Here is a 24,299-nt window from a genome sequence, read left to right on the forward strand (position 1 = left end):
TGGACCTTCAAACCACCTTGGGCTAAAACCTCCATAACACAATGGTTAGTAGGTTGTACAAGTGATGGAGAGTCTATCCCAAACCCTCCATTGTAGTAAACATAGTAGCTAGACTCTATTCACACTTTAACCTTCAAACAATAGTGATAGATTCTTTCAATAGATCTAGCTTGGATAGGTGGTGGATCTTAAAACAACCTTGGGCTAAAACCTCTACAATGCAATGGTTAGTAGGTTGGACAAGTGGTGGACCTCTGTCCCAAACCATCAATGGTAGTAAACATAGTAGCTCTACTCCATTCACACATTAACCTTCAAACAATAGAGATAGCTTCTTTCAATAGATCTAGCTTGTATAGGTGGTGGACCTTCAAACCACCTTGGGCTAAAAACTTCATTACCCAATGGTTAGTAGGTTGGACAAGTGGTGGAACTCTGGCCCAAACCATCCATGGTAGTAAACATAGTAGCTACACTCCGTTCACAGATTAACCTTCAAACCACATAGGGCTAAAATCTCCATAACACAATGGATAGCAGGTTGGAAAAGCAGTGGACCTCTACCCCAAACCATCCATGGTAGTAAACATAGTAGCTACACTCCATTCACACGTTGACCTTCAAAGAATAGGATAGCTTCATTCAATAGAGCTAGCTTAGAGAGGTGGTGGACCTTTAAACCACCTTGGACTAAAAAATTTATAACACAAGGGATAGTAGGTTGGACAAGTGGTGGACGTCTTTCACATACCATCTATGGTAGTAAACATAATAGCTACATTGCATTCACATATTGGCCTTCAAAAAATAGAGATACGACTATTAAATAGAGCTATCTTTTGGACAGGTGGTGGACCTTCAAATCACCTTGGGCTAAACCCACCATAACACAAGGGATAGTAGGTTGGACAAGTTGTGGACCTATGCCCCAAACTATCCATGGTAATAGAGATAGTAGTTACACTCTTTTCACACATTGACCTTGAAACATTAGAGATAGCTTGAACAGGTGGTCCACCTTCAAACCACCCTAGGCTATAATCTCCATAACACAATGAGTAGTAGGTTGGACAAGTGGTCAACCTCTGCTCCATACTATCCATGGTAATAAACATAGTAGTTACACTCCATTCACACATTGACCTTCAAATAATAGAGATAGCTTCTTTCAATAGAGCTAGTTTGGAGAGGTGGTGGACCTTCAAACAACCTTGGCCTAAAACCTCAATAACACAATGGATAGTAGGTTGGACAAGTGGTGGACCTCTGCCCCAAACCATCCATGGTAGTTAACAAAGTAGCTACACTCCATTCACATATTGACCTTGAAACAATAGAGATAGCTTCTTTCAATGGAGCTAGCTTGAACAGGTGGTGGACCTTCAAACAATCTTGGGATAAAACCTCCATAGCACAATGGATAGTAGGCTGGACAAGTGGTGGATCTTTGTCCCAAACCATCCATGGTAGTAAACAAAATAGATACACTCCATTCACACATTGAATTTGAAACAATAGATATATCTTTGTGTAAATTATCTAGCTTGGACAGGTGGTGGACCTTCAAACCAACCTGGGCTAAATCCTCAAGAACACAATGGATAGTAGGTTGGACAAGTGGTGGACCTCTGCCCCAAATCATCCATGATAGTAAATCTAGTAGCTACACTCCATTCACAAATTGACCTTCAAACAATAGAGATAGGACTATTCAATAGAGCTAGCTTGGATAGATGGTAGACCTTCAAACCAGCTTGGTCTAAAACCTCCATAACACAATGATTAGTAGGTTATACAAGGGGTGGACCTCTGTACCAATCCATCCATGGTAGTAAACATAGTAGCTACACTCCTTTAACACATTGACCTTGAAACAATAGACATAACTTCTTTCACTAGATCTAGCTTGGACAGGTGGTGGACCTTCAAACCACCTAGGGCAAAAACCTCCATCACACAATGGATAGTAGGTTGGACAAGCGATAGACCTCTTCCCCAAACCATTCATGCTAATAGACATAGTAGCTACACTCCAATCACACATTGACCTTGAAACAACATAGATAGCTTGTTTCAATAGAACTATCTTGGACAGGTGGTGGACCTTCAAACCACTTTGGGCTAAAACCTCCATAACACAATGGATAGTAGGTTAGACAAGGGGTGGACCTATGCCCCAAATCATCCATGGTAGTAAACATAGTAGCTACACTCAATTCCCAGGTTGACCTTGAAACAATAAAGATAGCTTGTTTTAATAGAGCTAGCTTAGACAGGTGGTGGACCTTCAAGCCACCTTGGGCTAAATCCTCCATAACACAATGGATAGTAGGTTGGACAAGTGGTGGACCTTTGCCCAAACCATTCATGCTAATAAACATAGTAGCTACACTCTATTCACACATTGACCTTGAAACAATAGAGATAGCTTGTTTCAGTAGAGCTAGCTTGGACAAGTGGTGGACCTACAAACCACCTTGGAAGTAGGTTGGACAAGTGGTGGACTATATTATTTAGTAACAACTAAATTTTATTTTTTTTCAGGAAGATATGGCACCAAAAAGAAATGTTACAAGGGTGGCTGTCTCAATTGACTATACTTGCAATGATCAAAGGAATTGGTAGCTGGATATACATGGTGTGGAGGGTGCACAATTTCATAAGGTGCATCTATTTATTGCAAAGAAAGAGAATGACAGTCTGTTTGAAGATGTTGGCCAAGTAGTGGAAGCCTCTATCTCTACAGTTGATGGTCATCCACAGGTGGAATGCATTGATATTGTAGTCCCAATGAATCAAGAATTCCAATTATCTCCAGGAGCATATGCATTTTCATGCATGTCTCAAAATAAAGATGAGACAATGTTTTCTCGAGGATGGAAGATTGAAGAGTCAACTCAAGGTGTCACAGCAGATCAACTTCAAAGCTCCATCATAGCCACACTACAGGGAAAGAAGGTGAAAGCTTCACGACCACCTATAAACAAGAAAGTCAGAGTACAAAAAGTAGCACTTAAGGAGACTAGTTCTATTTTGGATGTAGACTATGAATCTCTATCATCCTCAACACAAGGTTCAACGTCCAAGATGAGAATTGTGGATCCAGAAGATCTAAAGGCAGAGGCCATGAAAGGACAAGAAAAAGATACAGGTGGAATGAATAAGTATATAATCTATTTCCCTTTCCAATATAAGGAGTTTGATATCCCTATTCAAAATTGTTGGTTGGCTCCTGGTCACTATAATGTACGTACTATTGATGGAAAACATACTGAAAGCATGCTATTTGGATTTTCCTGGAGTACAACTAAACCTGCAGCGTGTGCATATTTAATGCCTTTTCAAAATGAAAAGGCAAAGAAGGGTACACCTTGGCAGCAAAAGAGGTACAAGAGGGCAAACTACAATATTATCATTATTGGATTCTTGATGGCCAACATTCAATTTATGCCACAAAAGTTTTGCTTCACAATGAACAAAAAAACAATGAGATATTTCAAGATTGATTGATGTGTATAAATTTTGAAAGGCTCGTATTGTTGTAAATGCTCCTCCAACGGTTGCAAGTACTATATTTGTCATTGAAAATGATGAGGCTAAAGCATTGTATATCAAGCAACCTTACAATCAAATATTGCCGCATTTGCAAAGTCAATGGATCTATTGGGCAGCAAATGGAGTTGCAGAGGGACATATATCTCGTGCTGGATGTGATGTAAGTGTCTTTCTTCTTCTTTCTTAATGTCGTTAATTGAACATTTGAGTTCAATCTTCTCATTGGTATTATATTTCTTTCTAGACTTTTCTTTGATTGGCAAGAATGAGTGCAAGAGCAAGTTGGATTGCTAAACAAGCACACATGGTTACATATTTCGATGAAGTTTATAATTGCTGGGTAGAAATTATTACAAGGCTTGAAGAGGAGAACAAGAAAACCCCAACAACAGTATTTAGATTTCTTTGAGGTCTTGAGCAATTAGAGGTGAAGATCATTCCAGAAGAAATTAAAGAAGAGAAAATTTTATTTTCAAAGAGTACAAAAGATGGTGATGTAATTGATATGTATGATCAAATCAAGCAACTCAAACAAGACAAACTCATTCAAGACGCACTTCTTGAATGAAGGCTTCAATGCTTTGAATGATTCATCACCGTGTAAAGATTGGGAGGCCCAATAGTCAGCATGTATAAATTCAATGATGCATTTTATAAAACCATTCTAATGCTATGTGAGCAATGGCTCAAAAATAGCCTGAAGCGTGGAACAAAGGAAATGGATTGGGAACAAAGGAAATGGATTTTCCGAATGAAGCTATAAAATACATGCAATGGGCAATTCACCTTCACAAGGAGAAAATTGAGTCTCTTTATTTGACATGGTCCATCTATGTGGTGAACCTACAGATGGAAGGAAATCTCTACTTGAAGCGCCACTTCAACAACCAAATTCCTATTGGCTTATGCATTTTAGACTTGACAAAACACTATGGGGATAACTTGCAGTGGAGTGAGGAGATATTTAGTAATGCTTTCAATGGGATGTTGGCTATTTCTAGAGGCTCAATTGATCCAGGATTTGTGTTTCTTGCATTTATAGATTTCTCTAAACTCACAAAATTGCAATGTGCATTCCAGAGTATGGGCGATAATGTGAGCTACCATTGTTGTGGTGTCTTGCATCACTTTCCATTAGCGCCTTGCAAAGGAGCAATTCAATTCCTTGTGGTTATTTCCTTCATGAGACAAGGTAATGCATCTGAAGACCTGAGAAGGAGATTAGAACAAGATTCCATGCCATTTGATTGTTCTTTTCTTCAAGTAGAAAATGAAGGCTTGTTTTGCTTGTAAGTAGCACAAACAGCGTCTGTTTTCAACAATCAGTACTTTATGGAATGAGGGAGAGATTAGCTACGCATAGATACTCATAGACTTAGGCTTCACACACTTTTAGATTATGACTTGTGAGTCTATCGCGACTGTATTCGAGATAACTAGGGTTAAAATCTGGTGAGATTAGACTTATAGGTAAGTATATCCTACTGAGAGGATAGTGCCTAGCAAGTTTGAAGCGATTCCGAGTTCATTTGATGTGTAAACGGTGTTATGAGCGTTTAGGGATATAGTGGGTTGGAGTTAATAAGGGTTATTGATTGATGCATCATAGAAGTGCGTATGTGTAGGTTGGTCTCAGCCTGACAAGCTAACGAGATTGCCTCTATGCACCTACAGGTTAGTCGTGTCATCGAATGATACGTATGTTGTCTGTGTCGTGCTTGTGAGCATGAACAGAGGAGTAGTTCGCCCTAAAACATTGGCGCTGCTGCCCGGGGACACAAGACCTTAAGTAGGGAGATCTACGCCACTCGTGTGATGGTTAGCTTACTTTAGTTTCGACTAGAGAGAGCTTAAACTTTTAGAACAAGATCCAGGAGAGGGTATCCTGAGGTCTAGTAGATAGCCAGGAAGCCTCTATCTTGCTGAGGGTCTGTGACTAGTTAGATTTAGTTATGTAGGGTTATGTGGAGTTATGGTTTTATGGTTTTGAGTGCTTGTTATGGTTGTGTAGAAATAGTGTAGAAAAACGCTGTAAAATCGCAAAACAAACAAAAAGAGAACCAAGGAGGCTGTTTGCTTGCCTTGAAAGCAAAACCCACACCATATATTCTTTAAGGGTGTGAATAGAGTAGGCATTTGGATTTATGATCCAGCGCTTGAGAAAACGTTAAAATTGCGACCAAAACCAACAAAAAGAAACAAGTGATTGCCATAAGAAAACACTAAGTGAACCTAGAGAGGCCAAGAAGAGATATAACCACTAGCCGGGGGTAAACTGATTGTGTCATGAGGTACATATGATATTCACAAGCTTAAGATGAAGTGTCATCAAATTTGCATCACTTTAAGTGTATTTGAGTTGTGAATTGCCATAGAAAAGTGAAATTTGTCAAGTGTTTGAGTCCAAGGTCAAAATAAGTCCAAATTCAGTGAAACTCAGGGGATAGACTTATATGGGCACAGGGAACACAACTGTCCAAAAACAGTAAAAAAAATCACATCCCAATTGCTCTCTGGTGAGTCTATCGCAATAGACTAGTGATTTGGAGATAGACTAACAATCTGGGAAAAAAACCACATGTTAAACACATCCATACAAGGGTGCTCACAAAAATTGAGTGAATTTGAACACCATCTTGACCACCAAACCTCAAGACTGGTGTTAGAGTCTGAATTCGGAGACAGTGTGGCAAGAAAGCTTTGACCAAATGTCCAAACAGTGCACAAACTTGTCAATGCACTATACAGGGAGTGGGGAAACCAGCAGTGGGGAGAACTTGTGAAAAAGGCCAACACTGGAGAAATTTCTGAGTCTATCGCGGTAGACTCGGGAATTAGGGGCTAGGGACCTTAATTTTCAAAATCCTCCTAGGGAGAGCTTAAGCAAAGCCTAAATAGCATACACACCAAATTTCAAGGTGTTTAGATCACCAAAAGTGAATCTCAAGCCCAGATAGAGAATCAGGCTCTGACAAAAACACTAAAATTGGCCCAAAACCCAAACCGAGTGTCCAAACTTCATAAAACTTGAGGGATAGACTCTAGAGAGTAAGGGGAACTCAAAGGTAAAGTCACAATTTTAAATTGACTTATGCTGAGTAATCTGTCAGTCTATCGTGATAGACTCAGAAAGGGGTGATTCAGACAATTTTTTGCAAATTGTGACTATATTGCTGGGACATACTCTTCACATAGATCCCAGCCATCATTTCACATTTGAAATTGGACCACGAGAAGACTGACCAGTTGTCATAAAAAAAAGTGGTTGTTGTACATAATTGAAAGATTTTTCCTGGTTCAAGGAAAACCCTTGTGAACAGACTAACCATACTTGTGTAGATCCCAGAAGGAGATCATCACAGAGCCGCGCAGGAAGAAGGAGTCCAGGTAAGCTTTAAGTTTGCAATACAGCTTTGATTCTTATGTATTTAAGGTGAGGAGCCTTTTTTAAGTCAGGAGCTAAAAGTGTCAAAGTCAAGTAAGCACCACGTCCATTGAAGAGAGTGTAACTCAGGCAAGGCTAGATCCACTAGCACCGATTATTGAGGAAGGTAGTGATACTGACACTTCGTCAGAAAAATCCTTTTTTCATGATGGATAGTCAATAGCCAGGAGGTGTCTCCTATGAAGGACCAATGCCAAGGGGAAGCACCTCCCTAAATCCTTTGAACGATTTCAAGTTCACTGTAATCTTCTTAGAAGGAACAAACTCAAGGGGAGCCTTAGTTTATTCTGACTATCGAGGACACAAGTGTATTTGTATTGAAGAAAGACCGGCTCAGAGACTGGAGATAATTCGAGTCTACGATGATGGAGATAGATTCCGAGACAAAAAGGGGAACCACTATTTGATAGTTAGTAACCCTGAGGATTACAACAGATATGGAGATAACGTGGCGAAAGGGAAAATGGTTTCAGAAACCCAAGAACCGTCTCCAAACATTGATCGACCTAGAGCGCTTTTTATGTATGATAAGAAAACAACCAGGGTCTCAACTTATAATGAGAATGTGGGGATTTACAAGCATGAGAGCGAGGGAATAGTTTCCTACTTTCGTTGCAAAGAACCATACCCAAATGAGTTGAGCAAAGACAAGGTTCTTTACTTATGCTCTTATGAAATTGCTATGGGGAAGGATATCGTTTTTGTTGATAGGTACGGGCGAGAATACCAGCGTATTCTCCCAGAGGAGGTAGAAAAGGCAACGGCTCCAGGAGCATCAACATATGCCCCCGAAGAAATACTAAGAGCCACATACACCCCTAGCAAATCGACAAATCCATTTTCAGAGGAGTATGACGTGACCTCACATTCTACCCGACAACCGACGTTTAACTACCAGGACCAACCAGCGACCCAGCCATCATTGCAGGCATGGCTTCAACAGAGTGCAACATTAGAACAAGATCGAAATCCAGATGGTTATCAAGACACACGAGGGCTAAGGGATTTACAAGAACCACCACTCTATTCACGGTATCAAGGAGAGAGTAAGCCAAAGACTCAAGGGTCAACAGAGCCTGGAAGACCACCCATAGAAAGAGTTCGAAGAGATGAACCATCTCTTGCAAGAACTGTTAGAATTATGGCTTAGGAGCACCACTGGGAGAGGAACCTAGCCACTACAGAAGACCAGAGGAGGTATATCGATTAGGACGTGGAGATCCAATGATGAGATTTGTAGACCATCGTAGAATTAGACCTTCTCAAGTGCAAAAATGGGTAAACAAGAAATACACGGGAAACAGGGATCCGAGGGATCATGTAGCAGTCTTTGTGCGTGTAATTAGAGCTAAAGAGGTGTTAGACTTCCCTACCCAAGTTGCAGGGTTTGGACTAACCCTAGAGGATGACGCTGCTACTTGGTTTGACTCTGTAGAGCGTAGAGACTTTGAGTCTATGGAGGAAGTGTTTGACGAGTTTATCGAGGAATTCTCACAAAGGGGGATAGCTCATAATACCGTCTCACAAATCCATAAATTCAAACAGAAAGATGGGGAATCTGTACGAAAGGCAGCCCTAAGACTAAAAAGATATGTTAAGTTATGTCTTGTGCAAGAACTGCCAACTCAGTCCAGATTTATGCTTATATTCATCCAAGGACTAAGGAATGCAGATCTCCAGAAGCACTTACATATGAAGAGGAGCACGACATTGAATGAGTTGATCAAGGAGGCTCTTTACCTTGTGGACAATTGTGCAGTTTACAAAGAGGGAGAGTTCAAGGACCTTGACGATGATTGATCTTCACAACAAAGTGGAAGCAAGTCTTCTAAGACAACACCAAAAGGAGAAGTAGCTGTAAACCAAGAGCAACTTGTTGAGGAAGTGCTAAAGAAGATTAACTTGTATGCCAAACCTCACGCTAAACAACCAAAATGGTGTGCGATTGAACAAAAATGGACAAACCATGGGACGGAGGAATGTTATTATAACAAGGGATATGTGAGAGAACGACCATATGCCCCCCAAGCTCAGGTAGCATCTCCTCAAATTCCACCGATGCCTAGGTATCAAACAGGCAACCTACCAGGACCTGTAGGTGTAGAAAGACCACAACCTGTGTTGGGGCAACAACCACCCCTACCAAGATTACGACCAATCGGCATAAGATATACACCAATCGTAATTGAATCGGAAGAAAAGGCTTTGGTGCCTATGCATGCATATTACGAAGATCCCAATGGATATACTGCAAATCCTGTCTATTATCCACCGGAAGAACCCTCCACACCAGAACCATGGAGCATGATAGGAAATACAGGACCACCAACTGCTACACAGGCAACAGGAGAAGGGAGATATAGCTTGGATGAACGAACATTGTTGTTCATAGCCAACGGAGGCATGAGCGGACAGAGGCATGTACACCAACAAAGAGGAGCTCAAGGAGCACCTCAACAGCCTAAGGGACCATGCTACAAGTGTGGTGGAGACCATTGGCTGAGAGACAGTCCTCATGATGAAATCATTAGGATAAACGCATATTGCACCGAGTGTAGAATTACTCACTTGATTCTTGATTGCCCTAAGAACCTAATCAAAGGAGCAAAGACTACTTTGAATATTCTGGGAGCACTGCCTTCCAGTGGAGGGTCAGAAAACGAAACTACGATTCCTGTTAAGGTCTTGACGAGAGCCCAAACAAGGAAAAATGACAATCAGCCCAATAGTAACGATGAAAATCAAAAGGAAATCAAGACTGACAAGTCTAGCGTCAGTCGTGATAATCCTTGGAAAGAACAAAGAGCGAAAATGAAAGCTAGACGTGAGCGAAAACAGAAAGCTGTAGAAGCTGAGCTAACAATGGCTTGAGAGCAACTTAAACAGCAAAGAGAGTCTGACTCTCTAAAATGGACGGAGGGACCAAGGAGCGCAAGCTCACGAGGGTCTGTATTGGTAGATAAGGTCAATGAACCCTTAGATGCAATCTTGCAAGCATATGAAGCAAGATTGAAGAACAGACAGACCCTAGAGCAAAGGTGGATGACATATCCATATCCAGAGATAGAAAAACAGAGACTAGAGATGTGCAAGCAGTTGATTGAAACTACACAAGCCTTACTAGAGCCTCCACCTATGGTAGTGAGGGATAGAATAATCAAACCACCAAACAATGAAACACCTATCAAAACTGAACAAAGGGTACTTGACAAGATAGAAAACGTTAAATCCTTGCCTGATGTAGAGGATGCAAGAATCCTGCCTAATAGCACTGATGAATCACTAAAAGATTTTCCACCATATACACCCATTGTGTAAGAAAATTGGCCTGAAGAGCTATGGGAAACGGTGAGAAAAGCTCAAGAAAAATATGAAACAAAAACAGTCGAATCAACGTCTTTCTCGGAGTTGAACTTGAATAAGCCTCCATGGGATTTAGACGCTAAATCATTTCAAGGGGATAATGGTTCAGTTGCATCCGAAGATAGCAGACCAACATCACTCAGAACTTTGCCGCCATACATGGGAGACTACGAGGCAAGGTCGGAAATTCGAAGGGTACCTTCTCAAAGAATAGGAGGGTCAAATCAATTGGACACTAAAATTTTGACAGACTTGTTGTCTACTCTAGTCAAGTGTACAATCACATAGGCGGAATTATTAAAAATTAGGCCAAGCATGTGGACGGAAGTGGGCAAATGTCTTGAAAAATTTGGTATAAGGACGCCTCTTAAGTTCTTAGAAACTGAGCTTAATGACACAGAACCAAAGAGAGTCAACACTAGACCAGTGCCTCTCAACAAGGTCGGAGAGTATTGTGAGGGTGAAGACGGCAACACTACTCTACCAGTCGAGTATAACGGCATAGAGACTAAGGCCATACTTGATAGTGGAGCTGGCATTGCCATTGCTACCAAATTACTATGGGAAAAATGGGAAAAACCGGCAATACGAACAACTAGAATGAAATTGCAACTAGCGGATGGGCACATAGAAAGGCCTATAGGATTGCTTGAGGCAATTGTGGTATCTTCATGTGGCATAGAGTACGAACATACATTTGCCATAGTAGATTTCGGCGAGAAAAACAATTATGAAATTATCCTTGGTAGGTCGTTCATGAGGCAACTCAAGATGGTGCAGGACTAGGGGTATGATTATTTGTATCTAAGACATGTTGAAACCACTACACGTGTAAATATGAGGAATCATATCTACCATGATGTCACGAGAACACCTGTGGAAGAATTCGACTCAGCCACCATTAGTGGATCAGAAGTCCCAGCGTGGTTCTGTAAGAAAAAGGAGATATGGATGTGCGGAGCATCTCAATGTAGTGAATTCGACCACAATGAAAGGACACTAGAGAGGGTGTTGGAGGACGATGCCTATATACGAGAACCCTTCCCTGAAGAGAAGCTCGAACCCCTAGAATGGTCTCAAATTTTGGCTACATTGGATGTATGCGTCAATGAAGTCATTCCCATAAAATTTTGTGACGAGAATGGCTACGATATCGTACCATACTACATGTTGAACAAAATTGTGGAGGAAGACGAGAACGAAGGAGACACCAAAAATACGAGGGTCAATCAAACGGAAACGAAACTTGATATTAAGATAGTGGGTTATGTGGACATCCCCACTAAAAACATCAAGCAGGATGGAGAAGAATTTTATGATTCTTCTGATCAATGTGAAAATGAAGATAATGCGGATGATGAGAAGTCAAAAAATACAGAGGAAGAGGACCATCAGGATCAGGACAATGATGTGTTTTACAACTTCTCGAACCAAGTGTGAGACGCCAAAAAAGATACAAGAGTAGGCGACACCATAACAGTCGACCAACTAAGCTTAGACCTATGCCTGAGTTCAGGAGAAAAACACATTTCCTTATGAACATTCATGTTGTTGATTGTGCTAAGGATAAAGTGTCAGGAAGATTTCTTAAGGTTGCTGAAGATCCAGGTTTTAAGGCAAGACTGTTAAAACTTAAAACTTAAGAAAACCCAAGGCAAAAAAAAGAGTTGCAAGGGAAATATTGGATGTCTTTGGAGATCCAATTATAACGAAAGTTGAGCGGAAAAAGAAATACAAAGATTTGAAACAAAAACTGAAAAATGTATGGACAACGAAAATGGAAAGTAGCGATGGATCGAACGCTAGTGATGGGAGTAAAAAGATAGATGTCCCTCCTTACTATTGTAAGTACACCATTCAGGAGAGAAAATTGGTGGTCCAGCAACCGATGAGAGAGCCTAAATCCAACGAGTCCTATGATGGGCCAAAGAACGCCAAGAAAATAGACCTAGCAGAGCCGGGAGAAAGTCCTCGACCTGCTTACATTGCCACAGATCTAAGCAAGGAAGAAGAGGACTTACTGATCAAAATGCTTAAAGAATTTCGTGATGTATTTGCCTGGTCATACAAAGATTTGAAGGGGGTGGATCCTAACATTTGTGATCATTCGATCCCTCTGAAGTCGGATGCAAAGCCAAGCAAACAACGTCCGTACACGTACAATGAGACATTTGCCAAAAGGATCAAGGATGAGATAGACAAACTTATGGATGCTAAATTTATTTACGAGATAGAGCACACTGACTGGGTGTCACCGATTGTGGTGGTACCTAAGAAAAATGGGAAATTACGAGTGTGTGTGAATCTCAAGAAGGTAAATGCGGCAACAATAAGGGACAATTATCCTCTCCCTATCACGGAACACGTCCTGGAACGAGTAGCAAGCAAGCAGGCCTATAGCTTTATGGACGGATTCTCTGGTTATAACCAATTGGGGGTCAAACTAGAAGATCAATACAAAACAGCGTTTGCAACAGAATGGGGCATATATGCGTTTAGGGTAATGCCATTTGGCTTGACCAATGCTCCAGCCACATTTCAGAGATTAATGACACATGCTTTTAAAGAATACTTGAGGATATTTTTGGATATTTACATGGATGACTTGTGTGTCTATTCTTTATTGAGAGAAGACCATATAGATCATCTTAGAAAGGTATTCGAAAAATGCAGAACGTATAGGATTTTCCTCAACCCAGAAAAGTGTGTATTCATGGTGCGGCAAGGTAAGATCGTAGGCCACATAGTACCGGCTAATGGAATTACCACTGATGAAGACAAGGTAAAGGTGATCATAGAATTGCCAAGACCAAACACTGTACGAGAGGTACAATCATTTATGGGACATTGTGGATACTACCGACGTTTTATCTACATGTATGTTGTAATAGCAAAACCCTTGTATAGTCTGATCACGATTTTCATATGGACCGACAAATGTGAGGAGTCATTCTAGAAATTAAAAGAGGCACTGGTATCTGCACCAATTCTAAAAGCTCCAGACTGATCAAAGATTTTCCATGTACATGTAGATGCTTCGGCATTTGCAATAGGTTGTATATTAGCACAACCAGGGGAGGGTAATACAGATTTTCCTATCATTTATGCTAGTAGACAACTCAACAGTGCAGAGAAGAATTATACCACCACTGAAAGAGAAGGATTGGGTATGATATACGCGGTGAAGAAATTTCGTCATTATTTGCTTGCGAATAAATTCACATTTTTTTGTGGATCATCAGGCACTTTTGTACTTAGTAAACAAACCTTGTAACACGGGACGAATTGTAAGATGGTTCATTGTGTTGCTGGAGTTTGATTTTACGATAGTAGTAAAGAAAGGAAAAACTCATCAAAGAGCAGACCACCTTTCCCGATTACTACATGACAAAAAGGCTACTGGTGTAGATGATGATCTCCCAGACGCATACCTGTTTAATATAGAGATGGTACCGAAATGGTCAGAACAGATTATTCCGTTGTTGACATATGGAATGAATCTTGACGAAAGACACATGATGGAAGACGTTAGACAAGCACAAAATTACACTATGCTTGCGGGAAGAATGTATCATCATGGTAACGATGGGATTCTAAGGTTGTGTATAGGCCCAGAGGAGTACGACGTGTATCTAGAGGAGGCACATACACAGACAGGGGGATTCCATCAAGGAAATCAAATAACCTATGAACGATTAAGAAGACTTGGAGTTTATTGGCCTGGAATGGCAGGCGATGTAGCTAATTACATCAAGAAATGCAACTTTTGCACAACCAATACCAATGTGGATTATGCCACATTATACCAAGTGACGAGAGCACCCGCATGGAGTCATGCTATTGAGGAATATTTGACTAATAAGGAGTTACCAGGAGATTGGTCTAAAGCCAGACAAAAGGCTTTACAAATTGAAGCGAATAGGTATACCATCATTAATGACCAATTGTATAAAAGAGGAACTGATGACCAATGATGAGTGCTTGAGCATTCGCTAAATGGGGATTGGACTTTGTTGGTCCTATTACTCCACCAGCTTATCGTTCACAAGCACAATACATCATAGTGGCCCCCACTGATTATATGACCAAATGGGTGGAAGCAAAAGCCACAACGAAAGCAAATGCTAGAACCACGTCACAATTCTTATATGAATATGTGTTTACACAATATGGCCTTCCAATTGAGCTGGTGAGTGATAGAGGGACGCACTTTGTAAATGAAGTTATCGAACATCTCTTGACTGAGTTTATGGTAATTCATTGCAAATTTGCACCCTACCATCCACAAGCCAATGGCCAAGCAGAAGCAACCAACAAAATACTGTGCACAGTTCTTACGAAACTGGTTAGTGAAACAAGAATGGACTAGGATCAAATGCTATATTCAGCATTGTGGGCTTATCGAGTTGCATATAAAACAACACTCAATGCTACACCATTTAATATGGTGTATGGGTTAAATGCCATACTGCCTATTGAATTTTTGATTGCAACGCTAAGGGTAACTAAACGGTTGGACTGGACGGGCCATGAGCTTTAAGAAAGGTTAGATGACCTAGAAAAACTAGATGAGTTACGACTCAATGCGGTAGCAGCCATTTTTGCAAAAAAAAGACAACAAAAAGAGTTTTTTGACAAACATGTCAAAAACAAGGACTTTAAAACGGGGCACTATGTCTTGGTATACACCCTTAAACAGCATGCCAAGAAGCTAAAGAAAAGAGGAATGGGGCCTTATTTGATACAAGAAATCTCGTTTAGCGTAGCAGTAAAACTGTCGACACTAGAGGGAAAAGAAATGCCGAATTGGATTAGTGGGTGTTAATCTTAATATAGGTTAATAATTATTTAGAGTACTAATCATAATCAGAGATTTAGTATTCAACAATTAAATAACATATAATAGGGCAATTATTAGTAGAGATCTCTTGTAATCAATAAGATAACTAGAGAAATATACATAAAGTAAAATGCCTTTCACTAATCTAACATGATTAGCATTAATTACCTTGATTAATCACTTAGTGGTTTTGCCCTAGTGATTTTTGGGTTGACTCTCTCTACGCTAGAGAGAATTTGCTAGGGTCTCCAAACCTATCTAAAGATGTGAAGGTTAGGGGCCTATTTATAGGTTTCTGGCAAGCACGACTATATTTAGCAACCCTAGGCAATCCCCTTCTCAAGGAAGCGGCCTCTACTACTATTTTAGCCGCTAGCAGGTCCAAAATATCCTCTGATTGTCAAATTTGCTAATTTTAATACACTTAATGATTTAACTAGAAAGATTTGGTCCATGTGAACAAATATCTAGTAGGCCATGTGAAAAGCCCATGTGATTTAATAATTGTCAAAGGTTTCCAAAAAATTTTCCAATTAAAATAACAGTGAAAACTTCTAGCAGAGATTCGGGGGTCATATTGATTCGAATTCGATTTCAAATATTTTTGGCTGAAATAAAGTTGTGCTTAAGATTTTAAAAATACCAATTTTGACTATGTTCAAGATAAGGATTTACTAGTTTGGATGTCCAGTGCTCTCAAATAAAGCTAAGGGTTCATTTTCCTACTTCCAGAAACCCTTTGAAAGCCTTACAAGAAATTAATTTTCATGATAATAAAACCAACTCCTCCTTTGAAAGCACATATTGAGGACGGTTACGAAGCAAGGTTTTTTTAACCCATCCCACCACCACTGCCGCCCCTTAGAACCCATCAGTGCCACCACCACCCTAGCCCACCACTGGTGGTTAGTGGTATTAGCTTACTATCACCATGTGCCACCCCTACCCCTACCACCACCGTTCATTGCCACCCCTCCCTCCAGTGGAGTAGCCAAGGAACTGTGTGTGTGTGTGTATAGTTTTGTACGATGTTAAAATTCTCTTCTTCTTATCTCTCTCTCTGAAAAAAATCCAAGGCATTAGCGATTTCGCAAGTGCTTTCGGTTTTTTTTATTAAAAAAATCAAACCCCCTCGTCCCTCCCCCTCTCGATCCCTCCAACACATTCCCTCTTCTGCCCCCCCCCCCCCCCCCCCTCTCTCTCTCTCTCTCTCTCTCTCTCTCTCTCTCTCTGCAACCCCTATCTCTCGCTCCCTACCTGTCTCTCCCTCCTTCCTCTCTCTAGGCCCCCACCTCTTTCTCTCCGTCCGCCTCCCCCCCCCCCCTCTCTCTCTCTCTCAAAAAACACCGCCCCTCAAGTCCCTCCAATCTGAGAGGATGAAATGAAATGCTATATTAAACGAAATGGAATGAAATGTTGTATTAAGCGTTTTCAAAAGGCTAAAATGACCTATGAGACCAAATTGATACAATATTTGTGGACCTAATACAATGTCTGGGTACAAAATAAAATGAGAGAGAAAGAGAGAGAGAAGGGGGAGGGAGGAGAGAGAGAAGGGGGGGGATGTGATATGATTTTGGGCATTCGATGTTTTCGTGAGCATAACCCTCTCATTGATTGGGCGGAATATACGTTCACTTTCAATGCCAAAAGTGACTCTCCCATTGTCATTCGTGGAGAGCAAGTTGTTCATTCTCCATCTCTCATTTCTAATGTGCAGGCGAAGATTGAACGGATTCAGGAGAAGGAGACTCTCTCGGTCTCGTCTTCTCCAAAGCATGACACACATGATTTGCATGATAATGATGAGCATGATGATTTGAATGATAATGACAAGCATGATAATCAAGATGTGATTTTTCTCAAATAGCTCATGGCTCGGATCTTGATCTTTGGAGTATTCATGTGGATGTGCAATTAGGAAACCTCTAAACGACATAGGCTGCGGTCTGCGGAGCGTGTAGTTGTATATGGAACCTCCAAACGACGCGCAAGCTGCAGTCTAGGGAGCGTTTGGTTGTATCAGACCTTTGGCCCGGAACCTTGGTTCTCGGGGGGAGTATTCATAGGGGAGTGTGGCCTTTAAACTTCTCATGGCCTCGAACCTCGACTCTCAGGGGGAGTATTCATCAGCGAGTTTATGTCTTTCTGTCCCGTACTTGCAATTGTGTTGCATCGTGATGTGTCAACCACTGAATATTTCCCAATTGGGTGATATTGCCTAGGTCTGTAACTTTAGTGCATCAAGACACCCCTTTAAAGGTGTGATTGCTCACCTTGCCATGCCGGAATGTCAATTTGTCGTGTTATTTTCAATCATTTTGTGTTGTTGTTGCGTTTTTTGAATGCGTTCTTAGGTTACTTACCAGTTTTAACCAAAGAGGCATAGTTCCCCTTAGAGATGGTTGGTCCCCAAATAGACCACCCTTGCGGTATTTCTTAATAATATTAGAAAATTGTCGCGATTACAATAGCTATGTGTGATCATACACTCCTGAACTCCTTACAACTGAAGCCCTGGCCTTCAATTTGTAGCCAAGTGGCCCAAAGCAACTCTAAAAATTGTCCCAAAAGCACTAGAGATACCAAGGGAGGCGTAAACCCAAAAAACAAAAGATCCTCCCAAAAGCACTATTACTAGGGATATCTCTAGTGTTTTTGGGAGGGATTTAAAAAAAAAAGATTTGGTTTAAGCCTCCCTTACACTCCCCCTCTTTCCCTCTTAAAAAAAAAAACATTACACTCCACTCTCTCCCTCTTAGCCATCCCTCTCTCTCTCTCTCTCCCCCCCCCAACCTGCAGATGCCTCTCCCCTCTTTTCTCTCTCTCTCTCTCTCTCTCTCTCTCTCTCTCTCTCTCTCTCTCTCTCTCTCTCTCTCTCTCTCTCTCTCTCTCTGCTAAGCTTATATCCTTTTTTGCAAGACTCTCTTGTCCCTAAATGCTTTGGTATTCCCTTACATGAACAATGCTACTTGATGAGCTCTTACATGGTAGACGTAACCCCCCCCCCCCCCCCCGCTCCCCTCAAGAAAAAAAAACCAAGATACAGGGAACCCCACCTCCTCTATTTATACATCCATCTCCTTGTTCTAATGATTAACAATATTGAAGAGTTGCTCATTACAACAAGGAGGTGGATGGTATAAATAGAGGGGAGTTGGCCTAGCAGTACCGACGAGGGGCTTTAAGCGCGCCCGCTTATGGTTCAACCCTTGCGACATGCAGGTGTGGGCAATCATGTAAAACTAGCTGATGCAAAGCATAAGATTGCAAAGGAAAAAAGAAACACTCTTGAAGAGCTATACAAGCAAAACGTGTTCAATGTTAATCAATTTGTCTATCAGGCAAAGCCCTACCTCTCTCCTTTGGCCTTCTTTCATTGAGCATGGATGAAGATGATGAAAGCGGCTTGCACCGTGGGTGCCCATCCACTAGTATGAGCTGTTTGCAACCAGAGAACATATCGATACTTGCTTATGAAATTGCCCTTGGTCATGAAAGAATCCAAATAATTGGCGCATAATTTTCATATTACTCCATGAGTAGCTTTCTATGTTCATTGTTCCAATATCTCTACATTTGCTATTCAAAACACTAGCACATACTCATGACACACGAGACAAAGAATCAATACGAAGGCTCCTCTCTCTCAACTTGTCCCTTTTGCTTGTAGCATAGAAGAATCACTCCAATGACCCCATTTCCCATCTTTTTAGCTTTCCGAATCACCTGCCGTATTTGACTCACGACACTAAGTAACACGGCTGCGCACGTGGGGGTGGGTAAGGGGATCGACAGTGGAAGAGGGTGGCAGGCATCCCGAGGTGGGTGGGCCCCCCCAAAAAATTGCGACGCAAGTGAGGAGGCCGGATTGGAACCCACAACCTCGCGCCCGAATGCCTTTTGAGGCTTGAGCTAACCACGATGCCCGTCCACGTGCATGTGAAAGCAATGCCATTTTACATGGTGTTATAAACATTAAACCTGGATTCGCCTAGAACTAAACCCTGACAAGCCCCATGTCCAGTTTAGTTCTTGGCCGGGTTTAGTTTTAATAATAGATCTACGGTGAACATCGCCTCGACGACTGTGCGCGGACTTCCCGTCCATTGATCCCCTCAAAACACCCCCCCCCCTCCTCTTAAATGCTCCGTGTCATTTAGTCCTGAGGTACCAAAGATCAAAACGATGCATTGGCGCTTGTGCTTTAAACGGGAGCATTACACGCTTGTAACAGGATCCTTATGCTTGAACTCTTGTACTAGCCTAGTGCTGTTTGAATTTCGCTTGGCAATAAAATAGCGGGGCGATGATGCCGCAGGGAGCTTCGGACTCTTCATCCAACACCGATATCTACAACACGGTAGTATACAGGGGAGGAGATGGTGGCGAAGGTGACGATGCGGAGTCCGGAATCTACTCCACTGTGGTTATCCATGGTGGAGGGGGCAGCGATGCCTCGTCCTCTGCAGCAGGTCACCTCTCGAGCTTGGAAGATGGCCACATTGAACCGGGTGATGTTTATGCCACAATGCTTCATCGCAGACATAATGGTGCTGATGATGTTGACATAGAAGACTATGAAGACGATGATGTTGATTCTCCTCCTCCCTTACTTCAGAGCTTAGCCCTGCGATTTGCAGGCACTGATGCCTTTGATGTCACAGATGATCCCTCTGATATACACTCCAATTACCCCATCAGGGATGATGATGAGTCATCTGTTGTTCTTCATAGTGCAGCTACCTCCACAGAGGATGCAGGAGCCCTTCTCAAAGGTGACGACTTCTTTGCTGCTCTCAAATACATGCAGAAAGATGCACAGGTTGCTAGATTAAGGGCTAGGAAAGAGGAAGAAGAGGCAGCAGATGATGCCTTCTCTACATTTGTGGTAAAAAAACCAGGCATCAGTCAAGGAGGGCCAGGATTTGGAACCGGTTCGGTTGACTCCTCTGACGTTTTTTCTACTGTTGTGCATAGATCTGATGATGTTTTTTCTACTGTTGTCACCAAGAATGATGGCAACAACATTTCTAGCTCTATATCTGGAGCGGTAGAAAGCTTCAAAAGAGATCAAGCTTCTCTCAACCAGGAAAGAGGGCTCAGTAATGCGCAGAGGGCTGCCCATCAGCACAGTCAAGGACTTCGGAAAAGGGCAACCAGCCCTGCACAGGACAACATCATTCGCGAAGATCCCTTCTCAAAATATGAGCTGCTCAATGAACTTGGTAATTTTCACCTCCTCATTTGTATTCAGCTAAAGAACGATACATAGAGATTGCAGGCCCCAAAAGGAAGACTATTTGGATTGTTTTGAACATTGGATCAAGTGAAGGGTCAATTGTAGAGGTTGTCTTCAAGAGTCTCGGTGCAAGCTGCATTGGGCATTTGCAGGTGTTGTCCTTAGCTACTCTAATACTCTGGATATGAACTGGCTTAGCTGATTTGGCCGCCTCCTGCAATTGTAGCCATCATAGAAACTCAGTATGCAGATGTGCATGCTCATGTGTGTGTGTGTGTGGGGTGTGGGAGCATACATGGATACCGGACTGGAGCAAACATAGCAGCAAACTAATCTCACAGAGCTCAGTCCAGTGACCCTCAAATTGCGGCACAAAAAACCAGGACTGTATGGACAGTAAATGATGTGGCAGTGTATTGGCTGTTGACGTAGCAGATTGGTTGCGCTGATTTTTTTTTATAGCAGATATTTTTTAGCAGTTATTTTAAATAGCACTTGTCTTTTGAGTGCTTTTAAGCATAGTTGTAAATAGCAGACAATTTTTAGAGTTGCTTTGGGCCGCTTGGCTACAAATTGAAGGCCAGGGCTTCAGTTGTAAGGAGTTCAGGAGTGTATGATCACACATAGCTATTGTAATCGCGACAATTTTCTAATATTATTAAGAAATACCGCAAGGGTGGTCTATTCGGGGACCAACCATCTCTAAGGGGAACTATGCCTCTTTGGTTAAAACTGGTAAGTAACCTAAGAACGCGTTCAAAAAACGCAACAACAACACAAAATGATTGAAAATAACACGACAAATTGACATTCCGGCATGGCAAGGTGAGCAATCACACCTTTAAAGGGGTGTCTTGATGCACTAAAGTTACAGACCTAGGCAATATCACCCAATTGGGAAATATTCAGTGGTTGACACATCACGATGCAACACAATTGCAAGTACGGGACAGAAAGACATAAACTCGCTGATGAATACTCCCCCTGAGAGTCGAGGTTCGAGGCCATGAGAAGTTTAAAGGCCACACTCCCCTATGAATACTCCCCCCGAGAACCAAGGTTCCGGGCCAAAGGTCTGATACAACCAAATGCTCCCTAGACTGCAGCTTGCGCGTCGTTTGGAGGTTCCATATACAACTAAACGCTCCGCAAACCGTAGCCTGTGTCGTTTAGAGGTTTCCTAATTGCACATCCACATGAATACTCCGAAGATCAAGATCTGAGCCATGAGCTATTTGAGAAAAATCACATCTTGATCATCATGCTTGTCATTATCATTCAAATCATCATGCTCATCATTATCATGCAAATCATGTGTGTCATGCTTTGGAGAAGACGAGACCGAGAGAGTCTCCTTCTCCTGAATCCGTTCAATCTTCGCCTGCACATTAGAAATGAGAGATGGAGAATGAACAACTTGCTCTCCACGAATGACAATGGGAGAGTCACTTTTGGCATTGAAAGTGAACGTATATTCCGCCCAATCAATGAGAGGGTTATGCTCACGAAAACATCGAATGCCCAAAATCATATCACATCCTGAGAGAGGAGAGACAAAAAATTTTCTACGAAAAGCAGCTTGTTGAACTGTAAACAACACATCAAGGCACTCTTTCGTGATGAGAGAGTCCGTACCGGGAGTGAAGCCAGAGACCTCGAGAGGAGATTTCTAACTAACCTCTAGGCAAGCTCTCTCAACAAGAGAGGGACTAATCACATCATGCATACTGCCTAGGTCAAACAATATGACAAAACGTTGCCCCGTCATATGACCATAACATTTAATGAGAGACTCATCAATGGGAGGGTCGAGAGAAACTTGGGGCACACTCGTGTTGTCATTGATTGCATTGACAAAGGAAGTGGGTTCTGTGGATTCTTTAGATTCATTAGAGTCGAGCTTAGGACATGTTCTTTTTATGTGACCCTGTAGGGTGCAGTGGAATGAATGTTTGAACTTTGCTCAAGATGAGTGCTCCGAACTGTGCTCAAGGTTCCTTTTGTTCTTATGGAAGGGAGAGCCTTCCGTTCTTAATGAGTGTGCAATGATCACAAACAAAGTGAATGGACACTATACGTGCAAGTGTATGAGACTGAGAGATAGAGAGAGAAGAGAATACGACACCAGCGATGCTGTCAAACCCTCCTCCAGAGGCCCCACTCTCGTTGGCGAGAGTGGTCTACTATTGATTGCACAAACTGATACAAAGTGGATGCATGTGACTGATGCAAGTCTAGGCTAGATCGATGACGGGGATGGCAAGACCGATCTAAGGCTGAAAACTGATGCTTTTGTACTGTTGTCCAAAAACGCTACTGGCTGAAATCTGCTACTTTTGTCCTGCTGTCCAAAAACGCAATTGGCTGATATCTGCTGGCTGAAATCTGTTGGTTCTGAGGCTTGTCAAAGGCTGAAATCTGCTAATCTTTATCTGCTGAATTCTGACTCTTATGTCGGTGACGACGGCGATGACGACGATGCAACGACGACGCGCTGAAAACGCAGATGCTGAAATCTGCGTTTTCCGGGCTGAATCTGTAAACCTTGCGGAATCTGACCGTGCGGCGAGGATCTGCTGCAGGAACGTGAGATCTGCGAGGTTCGGGACTTCTTCTGCGATGTCTGACTGCAAAAAACTGAAAACACTGGTTCTAGGGCTGAATCGGTCGCGAAGATCTGTAAAAACGCTGAGGTTGATCTACAAACCAAAAATGCTAGGGCTGAAAACTGACCTTGCAGGGAAATCTGCTATCGCTAGGAAATCTGCTGTGTTGCTGTGGGAATCTGCTAACGCTAGGGCTGATCTGCTGTCTACTATCGCCGGGAATCTGCAAGTGCAAAAATGCTGGTTGATCTGTTGCAAAAACGCTAGGCCTTCTGTTGAGAGAAAATGCCAGAGTTGTCGCGGGGGTTGGTCTTGCTGAGAAGTAGCCTGTTGAGCAAGGTGCTCGTGTTGCCTCTTCTGCCAATTAGTGCTAGCCTAGATTTGCTTATATACAAACTTACTCAATTTGCCCTACCTACTTTCCAACAAAAGTCACTTAAAAATAATAAGTGAAAAATGTCAAAAATAGGAAAAATAGGTTAAATGCACTGGAAAATTCCCCTGAAGGATTCTAATGGATTCTGCTGGGAATGCTTATGATCATGCTGTGTGCAACCAGAGGATATGTGTCACGTGACACATCCAACCCTATGTGTCCGTGGACAAGCTACAGCATGACCAGGGTTCAGTTCAATCTAGTTAGTCTAGAATAGGAAGTGATCTGGCACTTTTGTGAGCGTGTTCGCAGACCGTGCATCTCCAAACACTTAGATTAGATGCATATCCTCTGGTTGCACACAACATGACCATCAGATTCCAGTCAGATCCCATCAGTAGCATTTTTACAGTGCATAGGCCTATTTTCTCCATTTTTGACATTTTTCACTTATTATTTTTAAGTGACTTTTGTTTGGAAAGTAGGTAGGGCAATTTTGCTAAGTTAATATATAAGCAAACCAGAGTTAGCACTTTCTGGGAGAAGAGGCAGCAGGAGTACCTTGCTCAACGGACAACTTCTCAGCAAGACCAATCCCCGCGACAACTTTGGCGTTTTCTCTCAATAGAAAGCCTAGTGTTTTTACACCAGATCAGCCAGCGTTTTTGCACTTGCAGATTCCCGGCGACAGTAGACAACAGATTCCCACAGCAGCACAGCAGATTTCCTAGCGTTAGCAGATTTCCCCGCAAGCCCTAGCGTTTTTGGTTTGCAGAACAACCCTAGCGTTTTTGCAGATCATCACGACAGAATCAGCCACAGGACCAGCGTTTTCAGTTTTCAGCCTTTAGACCCCGCAGAAGAAGTCCTGA

General features: G+C 42.1%; 1 protein-coding gene across 1 annotated transcript in view; it reads left to right on the plus strand.

Annotated features, from left to right (window-relative positions):
• The first annotated feature begins 19,408 nt into the window (after nucleotides 1–19,408).
• Nucleotides 19,409–24,299, plus strand: part of SIK1 (Protein kinase superfamily protein) — a 47,663-nt gene continuing 42,772 nt past the window's right edge. Inside the window, exon 1 of the mRNA XM_086523177.1 lies at nucleotides 19,409–20,431. Coding sequence (XP_086379303.1) covers nucleotides 19,513–20,431 — 919 coding nt within the window. The 5' untranslated portion in view covers nucleotides 19,409–19,512. The remainder of the gene's footprint in view (nucleotides 20,432–24,299) is intronic.

The sequence above is a fragment of the Adiantum capillus-veneris genome, chromosome 11 (assembly GCF_014529385.1).
Source record: "Adiantum capillus-veneris isolate H3 chromosome 11, ASM1452938v2, whole genome shotgun sequence".
Lineage (NCBI taxonomy): Eukaryota > Viridiplantae > Streptophyta > Polypodiopsida > Polypodiales > Pteridaceae > Adiantum > Adiantum capillus-veneris.